This window comes from Lagenorhynchus albirostris, chromosome 16 (genome assembly GCF_949774975.1).
Source record: "Lagenorhynchus albirostris chromosome 16, mLagAlb1.1, whole genome shotgun sequence".
NCBI lineage: Eukaryota > Metazoa > Chordata > Mammalia > Artiodactyla > Delphinidae > Lagenorhynchus > Lagenorhynchus albirostris.
Window position 1 is genome coordinate 70,157,558 of NC_083110.1, and position 21,076 is coordinate 70,178,633.

The window sequence follows — 21,076 nt, forward strand, 5'->3', positions numbered from 1 at the left end:
CATAATCCCATAAAATTATCTTTAATAAGCTGTTGTATTTCATGTGGTGAAGGTCTAACCTCTATTCCTCATCCATAAAGTGCGGTGGACAATCTATTCTGCCACCTTTGGAGCATGCTTCTAAGTCTCCAGTAAGATAATTCTCATGAATTATATTGACAACTGAAAAATACTATACCAAAATAAGGCTTACTGAAATTCTGATTGAAACTGACCCAACATTGTCTTATTAACATTGCCTCAAAACCAAACATGTTTATTTCCTTTATGATAAAATTTGTATATTGTACTTTGTAATGCATTAATAATTTCTTGGTACTTTTGCAATATGTAGCAGTAACTATTTCTTTGATAAAAATGTATTAAAGAAGGCTGTTAAAATCAAATTTAGAGGAAGACTTTTGAGCAAATTTAGAATAATTTTACTAAATAGTAAATAATTTTCAATTATTTTACCTTAATTTCTTTTCACCTGAAACAGGAAATCAGTGCAGCTAATTATTTAACTCTCCAAGCCTCACACTTCGGAACAGACAAGATCACCCATATCAACATACCTGGATGGAAATCAGATGGCAATGGCAGCAAGACGTGCAATGTATGATGTGAATAAACGCTTCTTTATACTAGTATGAAAGCTTTATGTTTAATGTGAATGTACTTTGCAAGGTACTAATGTATTCATGGAAATTCTCCATTCAGTTATTCACATTGTCTGTGTCCCAAGGCCTCAAATGAATTACCCATTTCCCATTTATTTTCACTTATTATGAATCACACAGATTATGATGGAAGATTTTTATAATTATTCTTTGGTAAATTCTCATCTTTGACAAAAGATTGAGTGGTGTGATAAATTTCTCATTTATTTTAAGGAAAACATTTCCAAGTTCACTCCATGAAATTAATTTTCCTCTCCTTTATACCAGGGTTAATAGACTGCTAACGTAGTAAGCAATTAATTATTTATAAGCCATATAGTGTGGTAGAGTCAGGCTGTCTGACATCATATTAGGGTTCTATTTACTAGCTCTGTGGTCATGGGCAAGTTAATTAACCTATCTGTGCCTAGGTTTCCTTCTCTTTAAATGAGTATTACGTTAGTATATGTAAAAGGGTTAGGACAGGGCCTAGCATGTAGTAGGTTCTCAATACCTGCAAATGTTATTTCTTATTGTGAAATCAGTTGTTCAGGCACCTTGATTTTCTTTAATTCTTACTTTTTAATACTTACAATAAATCTTTTTAGGTGTTCCTAAAAGTAGAAGATGTGAACTGCATTAATTTACACTGGATTAATGGTTTGCTGAAATATATCCACGCTGTAAGCAATGTCCGTGCTGTTGGTGCTGAGATAGCTTATTGTATTGATGTTCTTGTGGTAAGAACTGTTGATTTTTTAAAATTATATTTAACTGACTTTGTATCGTAACACCAAGAATTTGGGGGTAATTCTATGTTCTTTTTTATTAGTTTACACATATACTGAACATGTGAAATAATAAGCATTGGTGTATGATAGCCAAAAAGGGAAGTTACTTCCTGTGAAAGAAGTGCCTGTGGTTCTGCAAAGTGCCACATGGTGGCAGTGTCCCTTCACAGGCTCCTCACCAAATCCTTCCCCACCCCCCAAGGTTACTGCCACGGTCAGTGTGTAGGACCATCTCCATTCGTTTTCATCACATTGTAAACCTATCCTTAATGATAGAGAAGAAACTGTTTCTGCCTTATGGATGCTATTTGTGTAGAATGTGAAATGCATTTTCCAGCAGAAACTGGGTTCTATGGCAGTGAATTAGGTCCATGGGCCAGTCCAGGCATGACCCTTTAACCTACACGTTTTCTAAAAGAATAAAACAGACTTTGCTATTTATGAGGGATATACTTTGAGACATTTATAACTCTCCAAAAGCTCTACCATAATAGAAAGTAATTGCACACCGTGAAATGCAGTGAAGTAAAGTCTAAAGATTTATGACGCTTTCTGATTCTTAAGGAGAGTTCACTCCTTCCATCCAGCAACTATTTCACTCTGCACTTGCTGTGGGCCCGGCTCTGTTCTAGGCACTGAAGGTACATGGTGAGTGAGACAGTGTTTCTGCTCTGGCCAAGTGTGGAAACAGTACTGTGGAGAATTCCAAGGCAACGGGAGGGGGCGTGACAGGACCAGCACCTCACTTAGATGGTGGGTCAGGGAAGGTGGCATAGAACACTGAGCCCAGTTAGGAAACAGCCTGGAGAAGAGTCAGGGAGCCAAATACTCACCTTCTTCTGCCCCCACTTCTCTATCTGCACCCACTTCTCTGCACCCACTTCTCTATCTGCCCCCCAATATATCTGCCCCCCACTTCTCTATCTGCACCCACTTCTCCGTCTGCCCCATTTCTCTATCTGCCCCCCAATTTATCTGCCCCCCACTTCTCTATCTGCACCCACTTCTCTATCTGTCCCCCAATTCTCTATCTGCACCCACTTCTCTATCTGCCCCCCACTTCTCTATCTGCACCCCACTTTATCTGCCCCCACTTCTCTATTTGCACCCGCTTCTCTACACCCACTTCTCTATCTGCCCCCAATTTATCTGCCCCCCACTTCTCTATCTGCCCCCCACTTCTCTATCTGCACCCCACTTTATCTGCCCCCACTTCTCTATCTGCACCCACTTCTCTATCTGTCCCCACTTCTCTGTCTGCACCCACTTCTCTGTCTGCCCCCCACTCCTCTGCCTGCCCTTGCCGCTCTGTCAAGGACACTACAGTACAAGGAAGAGCTCAGAGTGAGTCTTTGTCCACAAAGGATAAAATCAGATTCATCGCCTCTTCAGAGAAAAACCAGTCCTAAGCTTTTGTGAATTTCTTCCTTGATCTTGGGGCCTGAACTGCAGGCTCTTAAAGGTCCAGGAAATAAATAGGAGTGGCTTGTAGGAAGCTGGGAGGAGATTTTGCTGAACTGAAGAGGAAAGTGTTGGCTGACTTTAATGTTCAGTGAATTGTTCGCCCCCTCGGAAGCCCAAGGTGAAAAGCAGGAGAAGGTCTAGGGTGAGGGAGCCTGGAGCCCCGGAGAGTAATTCAGGAGCCAGACTTGCAGAAGGAGCAGCTAAGGAACAGGTAGGAGTCTCTTCCCTGCCCCCTCTTCTGTCATTTTATCACAGGATACCAGGATTAGCCCTGGGGCAAGCAGGTGCCTGGAATAGGGTTACAGGTAGATGGGGAAGGAGGAGGAGAAAGCTGAAGGGGGGTAGGGTGAGAACCAATATCAAACACAGTCTGTAGGGGAAGATAAGAAAGCAAGCAGAGGTTTTAAATGGTGGCAGCAGTGGGGGACAGGGCCCCCTAACGACAGGAGCCACTGGGGCAGCCATTCACATGTAAAAATACTCTTCATAATGCAGCACATAATACTGTCATTACTGGTGAAAAAATAAATAGAAGATTTGATCAAATGACAGATTTATCCAAGTGAAGGCAACTGCATGATTTTCACTATTATGAAGAGAGCCTGAAACTTTGCTGAAACTAAAAATGTTTGCTCCTTTGTTCCCCATTAAGTTGATTGTGCGTGTGTGTGTGTAAACTCTCAGGCCGCATAGTCTCATTGTGAATATTCTTAAAAACTTTTTCTGAAGGCCAGAGTCATCCCAGACATTTGCTAGGGTTGCCTTAAAGTGGAGAAGACGGACACAGGCAAGGTGGATAATAGCGTGGGCGTGAGCTGCCTTTGCCCTGTGTTGGGGGCGTGCTGGATGGGTTGGGTCTCAGGAGGGATGGGCACAGGCTGGAAGCCACAGCCATGGTCACTGGGCTGTTCTCCTTCCTGCTCCCAAGGACTCTGAGGCCCCTTAGCACAGGGAGAAGAATCTGACAGAAGGCATCCCTCCAGCCCACCTGATGCTCTCTGCTTCAGCTGGAGAAGGATGTAGTTGAACGTGGGGTCGCTTTGTCACTTTACCAGTCCCCATCCTGGGTGTGAAAGGGAGAAACATGTCAGCTCCTTTTTCATTTTAAGCCTATTTCAACCATTCTACTGCTCTTTTAAAAATAGTTGTTCTGTTTTCCTTTGAAAAAATCCTATCAGAAAAAATTTGGATATTCCCCTTCTAAAGTGCACTTGATTGGCCGCAGCTTGGGGCTCATCTGGCTGGGGAAGCCGGGTCAAGGACGCCAGGCCTTGGAAGGATAACTGGCAAGTCAGCCCTGCAGATGGGCCTTGGGTTTGTTTACATATTTGTTTATGCACAAAATGTCAAGTATCTGAAGGCCAAACGAAGTCTCAGAAGCAAATGTAAGACAGGAGAAAATGTGACTCCCCCAAACCAAAACCTGAAACGCTTCCAAAGTGTGAGTGTGTAAATCCACGTTCAAGGGGTGTTCACCACAGCGTTATCTGTGGTGGCAAAGTAATGGAAGCTGTGATCATCCACTGTCGGGGACAGTTGACTGAATTATGATGCACTCCATGCTTTGCAGTTCCATACCAACTAATAACACAGAATGAGATAGAGCCCTGATGACGGTCCTGCTCGCCCAGTGTAGCTGGCAGTGCTGAACTGCTCTGTTTAAGGCCCATGCCATTGCAGTTGTGAACATTTTGAATATTGCCCCTGGACACACTGTTAAGTCTAAAAACAAGTTGCAGAGTGAACCCTATGAATTAGGGTTTTGAGGATGATACTTAATTGTATCCCTTCCCTGCACTCTGACTTTTTAGTGGGACTCTCCCAGACCTTTCCCATCTTGACCTTCCTTGGCCCCTCTGCAGAATTTGACCCGCTGGCCCCTCTGTGCTGTTGGAACCCCTTCTCCTCTTGGCTCCTGTGGTTCCCCATCTTCTTGGTTGTCTTTGTTCTTGTCTGACAGCTTCTTTCCAGGCTCCCTTGCAGGTGCCTTTTCTTTCGCCTTCCCTTACTCGTTGGTATTCTTCAAGGTTCTATCCTAGGCCCCCTCTTCTCTCCTCTCCTCTTCTCATTCTGTCATTTCTCTCTCCATGCTTATATTAACCAGAAAAATAGAAACAAAACCTGAATCGTATGACAGGCTGTTACACTGAGTAATGCACACCCACAACTGCGGCACTTTCGTTTCTCACTCATGCCGCATTTTCCCAAAGGTCAGCTGCAGCTCAGCTCTGAGTCCTCTCCACTCTGGGGCCCGCTCTCCACTTAACAGCAAAGAGACTTTGCTAAAATACAAATCTGACCGTAAATCTCCCCTTCTGCAAACTTGTAAGAGCTGCCCATCGACAACCAGGTCATGTCCAAACTCATCGTGGCTCAGGTCGCATCTGGCTCCTGCTTAAAATGCTATCTTCATCTTTCACCAAATTCTAAAGCTCTGTGCACCAGCCCTTGAAAGCTAGTTACAGTTTCCCAAATGTGGTTAACCCTCTCGCCTGATGGTCACGTATATTCTCTATCCTCTTCCCAGGATGCTGCTGACCCCATCTTCACCCTGGCTGGCCTTCTGTTCCCTCACATCTCTGCTTGTATTTCTCATCTCCAGCAGACGCATGTCCTAGTTTCCCAAAATTGGGTTACGTGTTGCTTCTCTGTACTTGCATAACACCTGTGCTCACCTGTCTCAGCATTGAGCACACTGCATTGTAGTGCCTTCCCCACCAAATAGAAAGCTCCTTGAGGACAAGGCTAGACCTTACTCCTTGTACCCAGGTGCTGAACCCTGTTCCTGGCACATAGTAAGTGCTTGATAAATAACTGTCAAACGTGTAAATGAGTTATGTGAATGATCATAACATTTTAAGGACCCTATAGATATCTTACCTTTGTTTTAGTAGACATTTGAACAGCAGACAATGGGTTGAGAGTCTGGCCACCAGGCTCCTGGTCCATTTTGCACCTAACATATGATGGCCTTGTCAAGTCCCTTCACTTTCCTGGGCTTCGGGCTTTTGTTTTTCTTATAATGAATGGAACTAAGTGAGCCTTAGCTGAGGACTATGATTCTGTTATTTTAACTGTGTTGCTTTGAGATCCCTCTTTACATTTTGAAGAGCTCTCATCTTTTATTTTTATATTTTTACGTATAAATGTTGCTTTTAAGATGGTCTACAATCCGTAACCTTAGTTATATGCATGATATTGCATGTACAGATCCTAGAATAGCCACCTTGACTTTTCTGACTCCGTTAGCTACTTGGGCATTGTCTAGACACACCCTCACTTGTGTGTAGGAATCCGACATTGCAGTATATACAGACCCTGAATTTATAAATGTAAACAGACCCTACAGTTTATGTATCTGACCCTCAAGCTGAGTGGTGTTTGACCTACATAAATCATATAAGAAAGAATACCTTGCATTCACCATCTATCCTTCCAAAATAACAACACTATCCATGTACTATCAATGTACTTTTGTATGTCTTAGTTTAATACACATTATGCTTTTTCCTAGGGTTGGACCCAACTGGGCCAGGTTTCCACAGCACTCTAAATGAAGTCAGGCTGGACCCCTCAGATGCCAACTCTGTTGATGTTATTCATACAAAGGAAGTTCGCTTCCTCTTCGAGCTTGGTAAGTTTTTAACACAAACTGAAACTACACTGAAACATGGAGGAGAATTTTAGAAGCGTTTATCCTGCTTTTTAAAATTTCAGGTGTTGGAACTATTAATGCTTGTGGCCACCTTGACTTTTACCCAAATGGAGGGAAGCACATGCCAAGATGTGAAGATTTAATTACACCTTTATTTAAATTTGATGTCAATATTTACAAGGAAGCTAAATACTTTCTAAAATATGAGGACTGCTGTTATAAATTCAGTGAGCTCCCTGCTTGGATAGAATCTATGTCCTTTTGTATATAATATAATATAATATAAAAATATGTTTTAGCCCAAAACACAGTTGCATGTATGAAGTTCCCAGCAGTTGTGAGATCTGCAAGGTCAGGATCCACGTCTTAGTTACCTCTGCAACCCCAGGGTCTAACAGAATGTCTAGCATGTTGTACTCACTCAGTAGGAACAAGGAGGATGTATTCATCCAACAAATATGTATTGAGTGCTTACTATGTGCCAAGCATTATTCTAGGAATAGCAGATGTAGGAACGCATACAAAAGACAGAAGTCCCTCCCTGATGGAGCTAATATTCTAATTTGCTAGAAAAACAAAAATAGAATAAGTGCTAAGAGACAAAACAAAGCATGTAATGGGAATATGATGCGTTGGTGACAGTGGGGGTGACATAGGGGAAGGAGATTTTTGATAGGGTGGCCAGGAAGTCCTTACTAAAAAGATGACCTGAAGGAGTTAGCCAGTTAGGCATTCCAGGCTGAGGGGTGGGAATAGCAAATGCAAAGGGCCTGGGGCAGGAGCCTGTGAAGTTCATGGCAGTGAGGAGCCTGTTGTGGCTGAAATGAAGTGAAAGACAGGAGAGTAGTAGGACATTAAGTTAGAGAAGGAACAGGGCAGAGGGAGATAATACAGCACCTTATGGACTGTAGTAAAACTTCAGCTTTTACTCAAGTGAGAGGGGAGCCATGGGAGGATTTTGAGCAGAGAGGGACATGGTTTGACTTGCTTTTTAACAGAATCACTCTGAGTCACAAATTAAATTAATCACAAATTAAACAAATAATATTTAACCTTTTAAAGTGGTTTCTAATAATAATAATATCTATAAGGCACTTAGTTATAAGACACCAAAAAGTTATTATTTGGGAGTTCTATTCCTCCCTATCTCTACATATCGTCATCATGTAAATAATGAACTATATCATACATAACATATAATAATGCACAGTAATATAACATATGATGACATAATAAATATCTGGAGGATTCTAAATATCCCATCACCTGATCCCATGTGGTCAGAATAGCTAGATGTTGTAATTATTTTATCTTCCATTTGGCTATTGTAGAGGAAAGACACACAGATCGTGACATTGAGAGTAACTCGACTTTCCTCTTCACTAGAGATAAGTTACAAAGTTTTAATAGCCGTTCTGAAAGAGTAAATGTAATTAGAAATATCTGTTTGCAATGACTACCTAAAAAAAAAAACTGGTGAAACTATGGATACTCAAAATGAGAATTAAAGCCAATTTGACCTAGTGCAGGTAAGCGAAATTCATTCAGAAAAGGCCCATTATAAAACTTATCTCTCTCGTTATTTGCCATATTATGATTTAAAATTAGTTCTATTAGGATAAAATATAGATCATAAGACTCCTTTACATAACTATATTAAGTGTTATATACTGAGCACTTGAAATTCTGTAAAAGAATGAATTCAAATAAAACATACATTTATCATAAGCTATCATTTTGAGATATAATTCCTACAACTTTATTGGATTAAAAGCACATTTATCATTCATGTTAAGTTTTAGATGACTTTTAAGCTTCAAGATATTCTGTTACATTATATTTATTACTAAGAAACCATTTACTTTTAAAGTTCATAGCTCCTAATATTCTAATGAACCATCTTGTCTAAATCACAATTAATTATGAATATAAATCTGTATGTAAGGAAACCTGATGTAAGAGAAGTCCTCCTTTTAAAAAAATGATGCCAATTCTTTATCTCTGCTATGTTGCATTTCTGAAATTATGCTGTCTCAGTTATCTATTGCATAATGAACCATAGTGGCTTAAGAGAATAATGGTTTTATTGCCCATGATTCTAAGTGTCAAGATGCAGGCAGAGTTCTGCCGAGATTCTGCTTTGTGATGTGTCCATTGGACGAATGCATGTGATTGCATCCAGCTGGGAGCTGGGCTGGGCTAAGCTGAGTGGGAAGGTCAAAGATGGCCTTCCACGTCTGGGGTCTTGGTACTAGCTCTCCTCTCTAAGTGGTCTGTTATCCTTCAGAGCTTCTCTCCCCAGCCAGTTAACCCGGATTTCTTAACATGGAGGCTGGGTTCCAAGAAAGCAAGAGTAGATGCTGGAAGGTCTCTGAAGACCAAGGCCCTGGAACTTGCACAGTGTCAGTTCCTCCACTGACTCACACAGTGTCAGTTCCTATTGGTCAAAGAAGTCACAAGACTAGCCTGTAACCCCAACCCAGAAGGGAAAAAAAAAACCCCAAAACAACTCCATCTCCTGAAGGGAAGAAGAGTAACAAGATATTGCAAAGGGGTGAGGACCCAGGAAGGAGTGACTCTTGGGAGGCCACAGTTGTAGATAAGTGACTTACCACATACACTACAACCAAACTGGTTTCTCAAAAGTCAGCCAAGCTGGGTAGGTCATTGGAAGAATAGTCCATGTCAAAGAGTAAAACCATTTTTATGTAAGGAAAAGAGAGTATAAATGACTGGAATGCTATGATAACTTGAGAATGCACAAATGTACTTAGAACTTTTATGTATTATTGCAATAATCCTATTAGTAGCTGTAATGTTATGCCTGACAATGGCAAAACTAATTTGTCTGTAGCATTCTTTACAATACCTCCCACCTGTCTCACCTGGAAGCTCAGCTGAAGGCGTGCACTGGTTAACCTTGCTGGCTGTTCTATGACTGAATAGGAGGGAGTTCAGTCACTCCTGCAGAGACAGGGATACGGAGAATTAATTGGTCTAAGGCGGAGATGCTATGTGCACCATGATACTCAGAGCTCTAAGTGCTTACATCAGAGATCTGGGAAGTGTTGGGGATATTAGTGTCAGAGCACAGTCACCTACATTTGCATTTGTTTATTTATCCTGATTGAATGTCCCTTTAGAGTCACACGAATTCTTTCATACAAGAAAATGACATGTAATATTGATAAATGTGGAATATCCAAGCCTACACACAAGGTCTGGTGACCTAGACCCAAGTCAAAAAACTATCATTTAAAATTACTTTTTCTAAGAAATGGTTCATACTATCAGTTAATTGGAAATTGTTTTCACAGAAGTGTTTTCCTTCTCTGATTGCAACCATGCCCGAAGTCATCGCTTTTATGCTGAAAGCATTCTCAATCCCGATGCATTTATTGCTTATCCTTGTAGATCCTACAAATCTTTCAAAGCAGTGAGTAAAACGTTTTGCGGTGTAATTTAATTAGCAAGTCATTTTTTGAAGCATGATCAGCCAACTAAAAATTAGAGCATTGAGTATGTAGCAAAAAAAAATGCATCTGCCATTTTGGGAAATAACAGATTCTTTCTGTGCTGAGTACTGAACAGTCACGGGTTGCTGGAGGGCTTAAATAACTAAACCAACTATTTGTATTCAGGTTGTTGTGGCTCTTTTGAATTATATCCAATTTTGCTGTTTTGGCCATTTGTTCTGCCATAATTAGATGCTACTATCTAAAAGGGCAAAAATTTTTGTGTGTATATATTTTAAATGTCATCCTCAAAGATGCCCCGAGAAGCCTGAACCAATCCATAGCTACAATGAAACATATTACCATTTACTTGGAACATGAAAATTATTTTTATTAAAATTTAATTATTTATACAGAGCAGAGCTGAGGCGTAGATAGCTCACAGGAGATCCATGCAGTTCAATACATTACAAAATGCCAAATCTGATTTTGCTTGAGTCAGAAAGCACGTGGTCCCAGATCTGAGCTGAACCTATTTTTCATTTGGTTATCGTCGTGAAAAAAGGAGAAAGAAAATCCATTTTGTAGCGGGAAGTGGAAAGGCTTTGCTGCTTGTGCTTTAGACACCTACCCCCTGTTTTATCAGGGAAGAAAAATGTGGGGTTTCCAGCCAAGTGTGTTGTAAGTGATAGCATTTTGTGAATAAGTACAGTGTTGGGACAGGAATAAGCATTTCCCTCCTTTTACAGAGCAAGGTGAGTGAGCCCTCAGGCTGGCTTCTCAGTTTCCTGAGCAAGTTGTCCTTACTCATATTGTGGCTGGTGAACTGCTGCTCTTGGAAAGCTTGCCATCCAACCACTGGCACTTCCTCAAAACCTTCTTCAAGCTCCAGATGCTGCTCTGAATGGCTCAATGGATGCTGACATTTACGACACCAAAGGCAGGTGGAAGGAAGCAGGTTCTCAGAGTCACAGTGGATTCAGAGTTAGTGGGGTTCAATCTGCTAAACTGGAGAACCACAGGCTCCTGTGCCACATGGATGCCGATTATGGCAACAAACTAGAGAACATCAAGTCAATTTCCTTGACATGTTTTATTGTACTTTTACCCAACAGTCATAAAAAATGAGATGAAATTTTAAAAAATAAATAAAATAAAATAAGGAGGGGTTTTAGTGCCAGGCTGTCTGATTCACATTTTTGCTCCATCACTTGATAGACATGCCACATTGGACAGATTGTTTACTTCTCTGGGCTTTAGTTTCCTGATCTGCTAAATAAGGAAAGTAAAAGCATTATAATAATAAGGGACTTTGTAAGGAGTAATTGACCTAAATGCATATAAAGTGCTTCAAACAGTGCCTTGCACATGGTAAGCACTCAATACATATGAGCCCTTGTTATTTTGTTAGTATTTTTATTCATTAAAAATGGAGTTTTAAATGGGGTGTTTTACTATAGTCCTAGCCTAAGTGTCCATGGTTTAAAAATCTAAGAGTTCAAAACCTAAAATAGCAAATACTCCAACACTGCTACCCAGATTTTTTTAAGTTAATATTTTGTTAGTTTTGCTTTAGATTTTAACACATACAGATAAAATTGAAGTACCTTACATTTCCTTAATGCCCTTCCCTAAGGCAGACTTTGAAGCAAATCAATATACATATATCATATAAATAGTATCATACTGTATCTTTCTGAATTTGTTTTTAAATTAAATTTTATAAATTTAAGATCTACATTGATGTTTATAGACCTGTTGTATTTATTTTGTAGGAATCTGCCACAATTTATTCATTCCCCTACTAATGTGCATTTTGGTTGTTTGCAGTTTTTCTTATTAAAAGCGATTTTGCAATGAACACCTTTGCATATCGCCTTATGTGCTTGTGTAGAAGTTTCTTTATGACATATAATAGAAGTGAAATTGTCAAAGCATTATGTGCATTTCCATCTTTATTAGACATTACCAAATGTCTGTCTGCAATGTCTGTTAATTTATATTCCCATAAGAAGCAAATGAGAATTCCCCACTCCATGTCTTACCCATACTTGGTATTGCCGATTGTCTTAATTTTTGTGAATCTGCTGAGTATGAAATTGTATGTTGCTTTAATTAGCACGTTCCTGACAACTGTAAGATTGAGTATCTTTTTACATAATCATTGACTATTTGAGTTTCCTCTTCTGTGGATTGTTTATTCATATCATTTACTAATTTTTCTAACAGGCCCTTTTTCTTTTCCCTCAGTTGTTTTTGTTTTATTAAGTTTTGTTTTTGCAAACAGGCAGGATGGTCTGTTAGGCAACTTAGTCATTTTTAAATGCATATATACTTTATTTAGATTCCAAAAATTTCTGATAGTTTAATAATACATCCTGAGTTTATTGAAGGTGAAGATTTCTAATTACCTCTTATTTTCTGTCACCAGGGAAATTGCTTCCGTTGTCACAAGGAAGGTTGCCCAATTATGGGTCATTTTGCTGATAGATTTCACTTCAAAAAAATGAAGGCTAATAGATCGTATTATGTTTTAAACACAGGGACTCTTTCCCCATTTTCCCGTAAGTATTGTAGCTGAATTTTATTGTAATGCTTTAAGGCACTTATCTTTTAAAATTCAACAGTTTTTACTGAGTGTCTACTAAATAAGTGGGCATTGGGCCAGACTCCGAGGATGCAGTGAAGAACAATGCAGTGAGTTTAGGCCAGGGGGAAAGCAAAAAAAAAAAAAAAAAATCAGTTTCAACCCTTAGTAATAAACTTTCTTTTGGGAGATTTTCAAAGGAGGAACTTCTGCAACCAGATCAGGGGAGCCTTCTGAGGGGAGGTGATTTCCAAGCTGACTCCTGAAAAGTGAGTAAGAGGGAGAAGGAAATGGAGTATTCCAGGTAGAAGGAACTGCATATGAAAATGCCTGGAGGTAAGAGAGAGCTGGAACTGAAAGAAGATCCCCCTGCTTGGATTGTAGAGACCAGGAGGAGGGTAACACGAGACAAAGGTGGGAGAGGTAAATTGGATCAAATAATGAAATTGTGCTCCATGTGGGAGGTTTGGGCTTTATCTTTGGGCAGGTAGAAGCAAAAAGGAACTGGGTGAATGGATTTGAGGGATGCAGAAAATGGAGAAGTCAAGGATGATTCTAGGTGGGTGGATGATGTGCCGTTTGCTGAACTTGGTAACACAGGCAGAGAGGCTGGTTTGGAGTAAGTTGATGGCTCAGTTTCTAACATGTTAGGTCTGAGATGCCCTTAGGACTTGGGCGTGTACAGTTAGATATGGGTCTCGGCCTCTGGAGATGTGGTCTAAGGTTACAGATTTAAGCATTTAGACAGTAATCTAAGCTATGAAAGTAGACGATGTAATTACCCAAGAAGACTGTGTCAAATGAGAAGAAAGAGAGCAGAGAAAGAGGCCCCTGTGAACGAGACTGAGGAATGAATAGAGAGAAAATACAAAGCTGTGTGGGAGCTAGGGCAAGAAAGATGATGAGGAAGGGAGGGATTCACTGCACCAAATATGCTAAAAGGTCAGATGAGACAGGGGCCCAAAGGGGCTCTAGGGGTGAGCCACCAATTCCGTCATTGCTGAGTTTGGGGTTTCAGTGGATAGGTGACGGTGGGAGCCATACGGCAGTGGAATGGGCTGAGGAGGGAAAGGGAGCTCTTTGGCAATGATTAACTCACAGATTGAAAATTCTCTCTAGTAAAATTTTTCCCCTTTCAGAGGCTTTTCAGACAATTTTATGAAGAATTGCATTTTTTTCTGTGTTATTAAGCATACAACAATTTCAGAATTCAGAATAAAAGATCTGTTTAGCTCTAGATTTTTTTTTAGTTACACTTGACCATTTGCAAGGGCTTTATCCTATTGACAGGCTTTGTGCTGACCCAGACCTGTATTGGCTGGGCATTCCTAGTACATAGCCCTGCAGGAGAGGAAGGGACAGTTTACTTTGCCTCTAAGTCATTTTAAAAGCACAGACCTGGGCTTCCCTGGTGGCGCAGTGGTTGAGAGTCCGCCTGCCAATGCAGGGGACACAGGTTCGTGCCCCGGTCCGCGGAGCGGCTGGGCCCGTGAGCCATGGCCATTGAGCCTACGCGTCCGGAGCCTGTGCTCCACAACATGGGAGGCCCACATACCGCAAAAAAAAAAAAAAAAAAAAAAAAAAAAGCACAGACCTTATTGCTCAATAGGTTTTCTAGATTTTTTTCTGGATTAGTTGTCAAACTATGGCAAATTAAAACTTGGCTACAGAAAGCATACATGCCACAGATTACAAATTTAATGGATGAGAAAAGACCACACATTTTCTTAAAGTTATAAAAATGTCTGGAAAATTAAAGAATTTTCTTTAAAAAATATTGTTAAGCTATTTACATTTACAAAATCAAAATGTGAATGTTTATATGTTTTTTAAAATATAATTTCTCACCAAATTCACTCGAGCTATATAAAGTTGTATTTTTTCATGGACGTGAACAGCCCTGTTCCACTTTAACCTTGAAAGTTGTATTTACATTAAAGTAGCCAGGATGTCATGCTTTCCGTGTGTTTTAACCCTTCTTTCTCTTTATTTCCAGGTTGGAGGCACAAAGTGTCTGTCAAACTTGATGGAAACAATGTCACTCAAGGAAGCATGTTTCTCCATGTAGGTGGAACAACAGAGAAGACAGGGGAGTTTGGGGTTGTCAGGTAGGTAAGGACGAGGACCTGGCAGGTAACAGTGCTGCACTCAGTTCTCAGTTCATCTGGCTCAGTAAGGCTCAGTCTTTTCTTTTCCTACAATACCACCAGCTATCTTTTCTTTTTACTTTATATTTTCCAAATATAAAATAGAAATAATAATATCTACAGTTCCAGCTACAAACAGAAAATGTTAGGAAATGATAATGTGAAAATACAGATCTAAAGCAAGGGGAAAAAATTGACAGGAAACAAAATATATTTTTAATCCAGTCCATTAGTGTTATACAAATTTGGGTAGATCTCTTTTATTTTTATAGATTCCATGCAAATTAAGACATTTGTATAAATTGCCAAATTTCTAATAAGCTTTCTAAGTAGTACCCACAGGTATATGCTATATGCTGGGACAGTCAAAGGTAGGAATAATTCAGTAGAGACATTCACTGTGCACGTTGGACTGAAGTCCCCTTTTATCTTGAATTTTCCTTAATATTTTCTTTGATCAGCCTTAGCATTTTTGTATTACATCTTTCATTTTCATTGCTTAATTTGGCAATCATTTCAGAATTAACATTATACATACTAATTAGAGGTTAGCGTTGTGCAAACTGATGAACGGATTAGATGCATTGCCTATGTGAGTTCAGTCATCTTCAAATACTGGGCAAAGGCACAAAAAGCAGGGATTTTATGGTTGTCCGTTGAGGGCTGCTTCGGATCAACCGCTCTGGCAGCATCTGTGCTCATCATCTCACCTTGGCGCACCTGCCTCTAAAGATGGGTACGGTCAGTGATTGTCTTGATTCTGGTTCATGCACAGGCTCCAGCCCGTGGCTTCTAGCCCTGCCTCCTGCCGTTTGGCTTCGTTCATCTTCAGCTCAGCCACGTTACCCTGATTACTCCACCCAGCATTAAATAGATCCCCCCCTTTCCTCCCTTCCTGACTTTATCCATGCTGTTCCATGTTCCAAATACCCTTCCGTGTCTTAGCATGTCTCATATCCACTTGCTTTTCATATCTCCACTAAGCTATTCCTCTGAGAAGAGTTCAACACCATCTTGTGTCTGTGGCTCTGAGGCCCACAGTACACTCACTGCCTAAGGCTGTGGGGTTTGTGTCCTGCCCAAAGGCAGCTGACGTGGGGCAGGTGGAGAGAAAGGTGCAGTTCCTGCCCCTTCTAAGATTTGTGACAATGTTTTGACATCTCTATACTTCTTTTGCTAAAGTCTAAAGAAGCTATTTGTAATGTCCTTGCATAGTTATCCAGTCCTCTTTTTTAAGAATAATTAAGCATTTCAGGTCCACAGTAGATGTCTTATCTTGAAATGAAGCCACTAAATGAATTTGTATGCTAGTCTATTCCCACTCTTCGGTCAACATTTAAGAGTCTGGCATCACCGTAGATTATATTTTAGTTATTTGGGCTTTCAATGACACTGTCATGAAGAGCTGCACTGTGTGTGCACTGTGTGAAGGCAGTTCATGGGGCAACAGGGAAATTACCCCAATAATCTGGAAGAAAAGTTGTCTTCTGGTAATTAAATCAATTAATTTTACATGTAATGGAATAAGGCCCTAAGAATAGCAACATTCATTCGTTCAAACGTTCAAATGCCTATTATATACCGGGAATTGTTCTAACTGCCGGAGAAACAGACACAGGTCCTACTCTCATGGAGCTTACCTTCCAGTTAGAGGAGACAGACAATACATTAGCAAAGGAATAAGGAAATAGCAGCAATAGAGAAATCTCATCTGGTCTAATTTGGGCGTGCATAAAATATGCCTTATGTCTCAAGATAATCTACTTCTCTCTGCTCTATTTCCACACTCACCAAAACATCATTTTTATCATTAGTTTGGTTACCCAATTCTTTTCATACAGATGAAGAAGGTACCAGGGAAAGGGTAGGAGAACATTTTGGTTAATAAAAAGGAAGCATTTCCCCATTGTGAGCTGATGAACAGGCTTCTAGTTCTTATGTGAGTTCTGTGTGAATTTAGTCTATCATTGGTAGTTTGATCATTTCCTGGTGTCAATAAAATCTAGTTACTGATGCCACAAAGCCAAGACCAGATCTTTTATTATGGAGTACTCATCCCCTAAAAATCACCTAGTCAAGCTTCCCATTTGCCTAACCCTTTTCTCAAGCTTCAGAATCATGCTGTTCTGAGAGGCTGACCAAAGTGAATGGAAAGAATAAATCTCCTATAAGCAAATGCCAGAAAATGAAATTTTCTCTTCCATGGTACACAGAGATGTTGTCTTCAACTTCAGCATTGTGACTACCCAGTGCAAGCTTATGAGTTTATTTTTCTCTTTACAGTGGAACACTGAAGCCAGGCATGACTTATACAAATTTAATTGATGCAGACATTAACATTGGAAACATTGCAAGTATTGAGTTCATTTGGAAGGAGCTTTCATTTGAACATTCTCAGAATAAGCTGGGAGCAGAAATGGTGATAGATATATCTGGAAAATATGGATATGAGTAAGTCTTACTTTTTCCTTTGCACTTTCAAACATAGTTTAAACTTTGCAAATGACATTTAAAACCCATATATAATTTGAAATTTGAAAATAGTATAAAAATTTGTGCCATTGAAAGTTTTCAATTAAAGGAGATAAAAATTATTTAAGAAACCAATACTATATTTGTGAAAGTGTTTATAAAATAGTAACTACTCATTAATTAGAAGACCTACCCATGTCTTTCACCCCACCAACCCTGGAATCATATTAATATCCTCTTTTTTCCCCTTTAAATTTTTCAGATCTGCCTTCTGTAGCTAGAACTTTGTAGGACCTAATATTGCCCAGATCCTGAAACCATGCTAATTCCAGATATAATCTCAATGGATTTACTTAATGGGAGCAATGGAAAAATTAAGCTGGTATCCAGACCGAGCTTGGCCCTTGTAAATGAGATAGAAATGTATAGTTGCCTTTTCTCTATATAGAATGTTTTTCTTATTGACAAGCTTTTATATGTCCCTTAAAACCAGACTGAGCCCTGGGATTCTGGGTTATCAGTGACAAAATAGAGCTGAGTTAGTATTTCCCTGAATAAGAGGAGTTGTTACAAGTAGGTGGTGTAAACTCATCAGAAAATGAGCCTCTGTCTGGTTGAGTGTTTGAAGTACATTTAGAGTATTTCCAGGTGGAATAATCCTTGTTCTAAAATGATTTGAAGAATATTTACTATGTTGTTAAATCTCACTAAGACAAATTACGTCTATAGTTCATGATGTATAGTAGATGATAACCCTGTGGGTTGATACATCTATCGATTAATAATAAAAACTAATGAGAGCGCGTTAGTGTTTGCAAGGTGTTCCTTGGTCTTCAGGGAGTGTGTGAGGTAAGAGATTTTGGAGCTTATCTATGATGTATGTCTCAGGTAGTAATGGGCCCTGAGGATCATCAGCCCCTCCTTCTAGAAGCCCCCACCGCAGAATTACTCATCTCCCTGGGCCTTGAAGGTCCCATTGCAAATTTTTATTTAACCTAAAAGCAGCATTTCATTTCTAAAGCCCTTGACTAACCCTTTGTGTTTGTAATAACAATATTGTAATATTTAAATGTGTCATTTGTGTTTTTTCTTTTATTTTGCTTCAATTTCGTCTGATTCAGTTGTCCTCAGCCAGTGAAAATAAAAGATGAGTGTTTTTATTTGTTCTGTTCTCTACCACTGGGCTCAGTGTTTGGCCCATAGCACTGTGCTATGAATATTGTTGAAAAGAAATGATGACAGATACTCTGCAGAGGGTTTCTTGATTCTCCTCATGCCTTGTTGCCAACTGAACCTTAAGAAGAGACCCATGGGTGTACGTGAACTTGAGTTGTGGCAGAAAGCAGAGAACAAAGTGGGGTGACCTTCCCGCTGAGCAAGGAGGAGATAGAAGGTTGATTGGAGAGCAAGGCTTAGTGGAAGGAGGAGAGGAGATAAGGGTGTGTTTGGCATGATCCGGCTGAGCACCCTACCTCCCTGGTGCCACATCAGCCTGAGGCCCACACCAGCCCAGGAACAGGGAGGCCATGAACAGCCCTGTAGGAGGCTCCGAACCCTACTGAGTAACTGCATCGCAGCCCCAGCACTCCTGAGCAACCTGGCAGTGGAGTTGGTCCATGGCTCTGGGGGATGGAAACCTGTTAGAGCAGCTGCCCCGGGCCTGCACTGCTCTCTGCTCAGCCTTTCTTCCTTTCAGGAGGGGGCTGCCAACTGGGAGGAAGAATTATGAATCAGGATGCTGCACTAGGCTCTGTGTGTCCTGGCTTGCTTCCTTGTTCGAGGCGTCTCTGGGCTGGCTCTTTCTAAGCTTGAAAAGACAAATTGGAGTCACTTAACTTCTGGGAACCCTATTTTAATAAACTATAGGCTTTCTGTCCCATTGTTCTTAATATCTGTCCCCTTTTTTGCATTATAAGAATGTCATATGAAGAATAGTGCATGAGCTATCCAGGCAGATCTGAAAGTTCAAGGTGACAACATTATTTTCTGTGTGTATTGCTGCCTAGGAAAGATCTTAAAAAAATGATTCCCTTGCTCTCTGAGTGCCCAGCGTTAACTATAGCAGAGTATTGGGGGCAAAGGCTGTTAGGAAATTCTTCTGCTTCTTGAGCAAACTGCCCTTAATGCTGAAAAGTGACTTCCAATCCCATTAGCCATCACTTTCTCCACTGCCCATTGCCATCAGTTCACACTCGTACCTCGTCATCACATTACCCACAAATGCCCTCCTCTAAACTTGCACATGGGAGCATCCCCCTCTTGGACCACAACTGCTTTCCCTTCAGGCCGACGGAGTGAACTTCTCAGTCCTTGCAACTTCTGTTCCATTACCTTTCTACTTTCTTGAAACCCACCCACCCATTTCCTTTCATACCCAGCTTACGTTGCATGATAATTTAGTTTAGTAATAATGCTTATTAACACCCTAAACTCCCTTTTTTTTTGCATCCTGTTGGGCAAAACCTCAACCGGAGCACACCCAGTGTTCCTCTTCCTCTAGGCCAGCACTCAAATAGTTGAGGGCTACTGGGACAGTCATGTCTCAGAGAAGACATGTATAACTATAAACTGATCATCAACACTGTCCTGAAATTCTACCTGGTTTTTGGTTTTTTGTTTATGTGTCTGTTTTTCACTTTTTAACACCTCTTACCCCAAACTCTCCACCTACTTTATACAGAAAACAGAGGTCATCAGAGAGCAAATCTCTCCTCTTTTTAATCCAAACACGTCAGTTACTTACATCTGCATCCATTTTATCCTTTTTCTTTCTAATAAGGAAGCTGCCCCTTCTGCCACCCAAGGCCAATGCTTGCCTCTGTGCTTTGGATCTCACTCTCTCTAGCCTTCTTGGGAATCCTATCCTATTGGTTACATTTTCTTTCCTTTGCGCATTCAAGCTCTCATTGCTTTAGATTTTTTAAAGTCCAAGTCTCTCCCATTGGAGGAAAACAGTCATTCTCAACCCTGTTTTCCCCTTTAGTCCCATCTGACCTGAAAATAGCTCTCACTCACTTTTCCAGTGACTGCCAGGTACGAAGTTGAATGGGAAGTTTTACTCATTTATTCCATCCCTCAACAGAACTCAGCACTGTTTTTTCTTTTTACTTTTTGTTGTAGAAATTTTCAAATATTCACAGCAGCAGAGAAATTGGTTAAATAGAACTCCCAAGAACTCATCAACGAGTTAAATGATTTTCAGATTTTGCCAATTCTGTTCTAAGTGTGTCCACAAACACACACCCCCTGTTTTTGTTTTGTTTGTTTGTTTTTGCTGAACAATTTTAAACCAGATCCTACATGTGATACCATCTCTCCCATTTACACATCGGTATGAATCTCTAAACAATAAATTTGTTGAACATAATCATAATATCTATTTTAACAATAAGTTTTAAATGAATTTAAGGTTAACCAAAAGAATTAACCATAATTCCTTAATATCATCTTACATTCAATTTGTTTTTAAATCTCCCAGATTGTCTGAAAAAGCTCTTTTCGGCAGTTGGTTTGTTTAAATTGGGATCCAAGCAAGATCCACAAATTGCACATGATTAACATGTCCCTAAGTCTCTTTTCATCTATAACAGTTCCCCTCCCCCTTCTTCCACACCAGTTGTTAAATAAACCAGGTCACTTGTCCTGTAAAATTTCTCACATTCAACTGATGGGATCCCCTTGGTATCATTTAGTACATTCCTCTCTCCTGTGTATTTCCTGTAAACTAGTACTTAGGTCGGGACACTTGATGGGATTCGGGTTCCTGTCCGCTGGACAGTGGGGATTGACCCCCTCCATGCGAGATGGGTAATTTCTACACCTTACTTACAGCTCTCAAGTTAACTGGTGATCTTTTATTCATTC

The 21,076-nt window shown here is 40.2% G+C and overlaps 1 protein-coding gene across 1 annotated transcript; it reads left to right on the top strand.

Moving 5' to 3' along the window:
* Positions 1-457: 457 nt before the first annotated feature.
* Positions 458-17,538, top strand: PNLIPRP3 (pancreatic lipase related protein 3; the record flags this gene model as incomplete). Its single annotated transcript, XM_060126721.1, is given in 12 exon segments — positions 458-598; positions 1,250-1,381; positions 4,075-4,114; positions 4,117-4,182; positions 6,411-6,530; positions 6,614-6,735; positions 7,391-7,394; positions 9,872-9,987; positions 12,438-12,570; positions 14,590-14,701; positions 17,024-17,191; positions 17,475-17,538. Coding segments are annotated over 12 exon segments (1,218 nt in total), but the record flags the coding sequence as incomplete, so codon positions are not given.
* Positions 17,539-21,076: the final 3,538 nt, after the last annotated feature.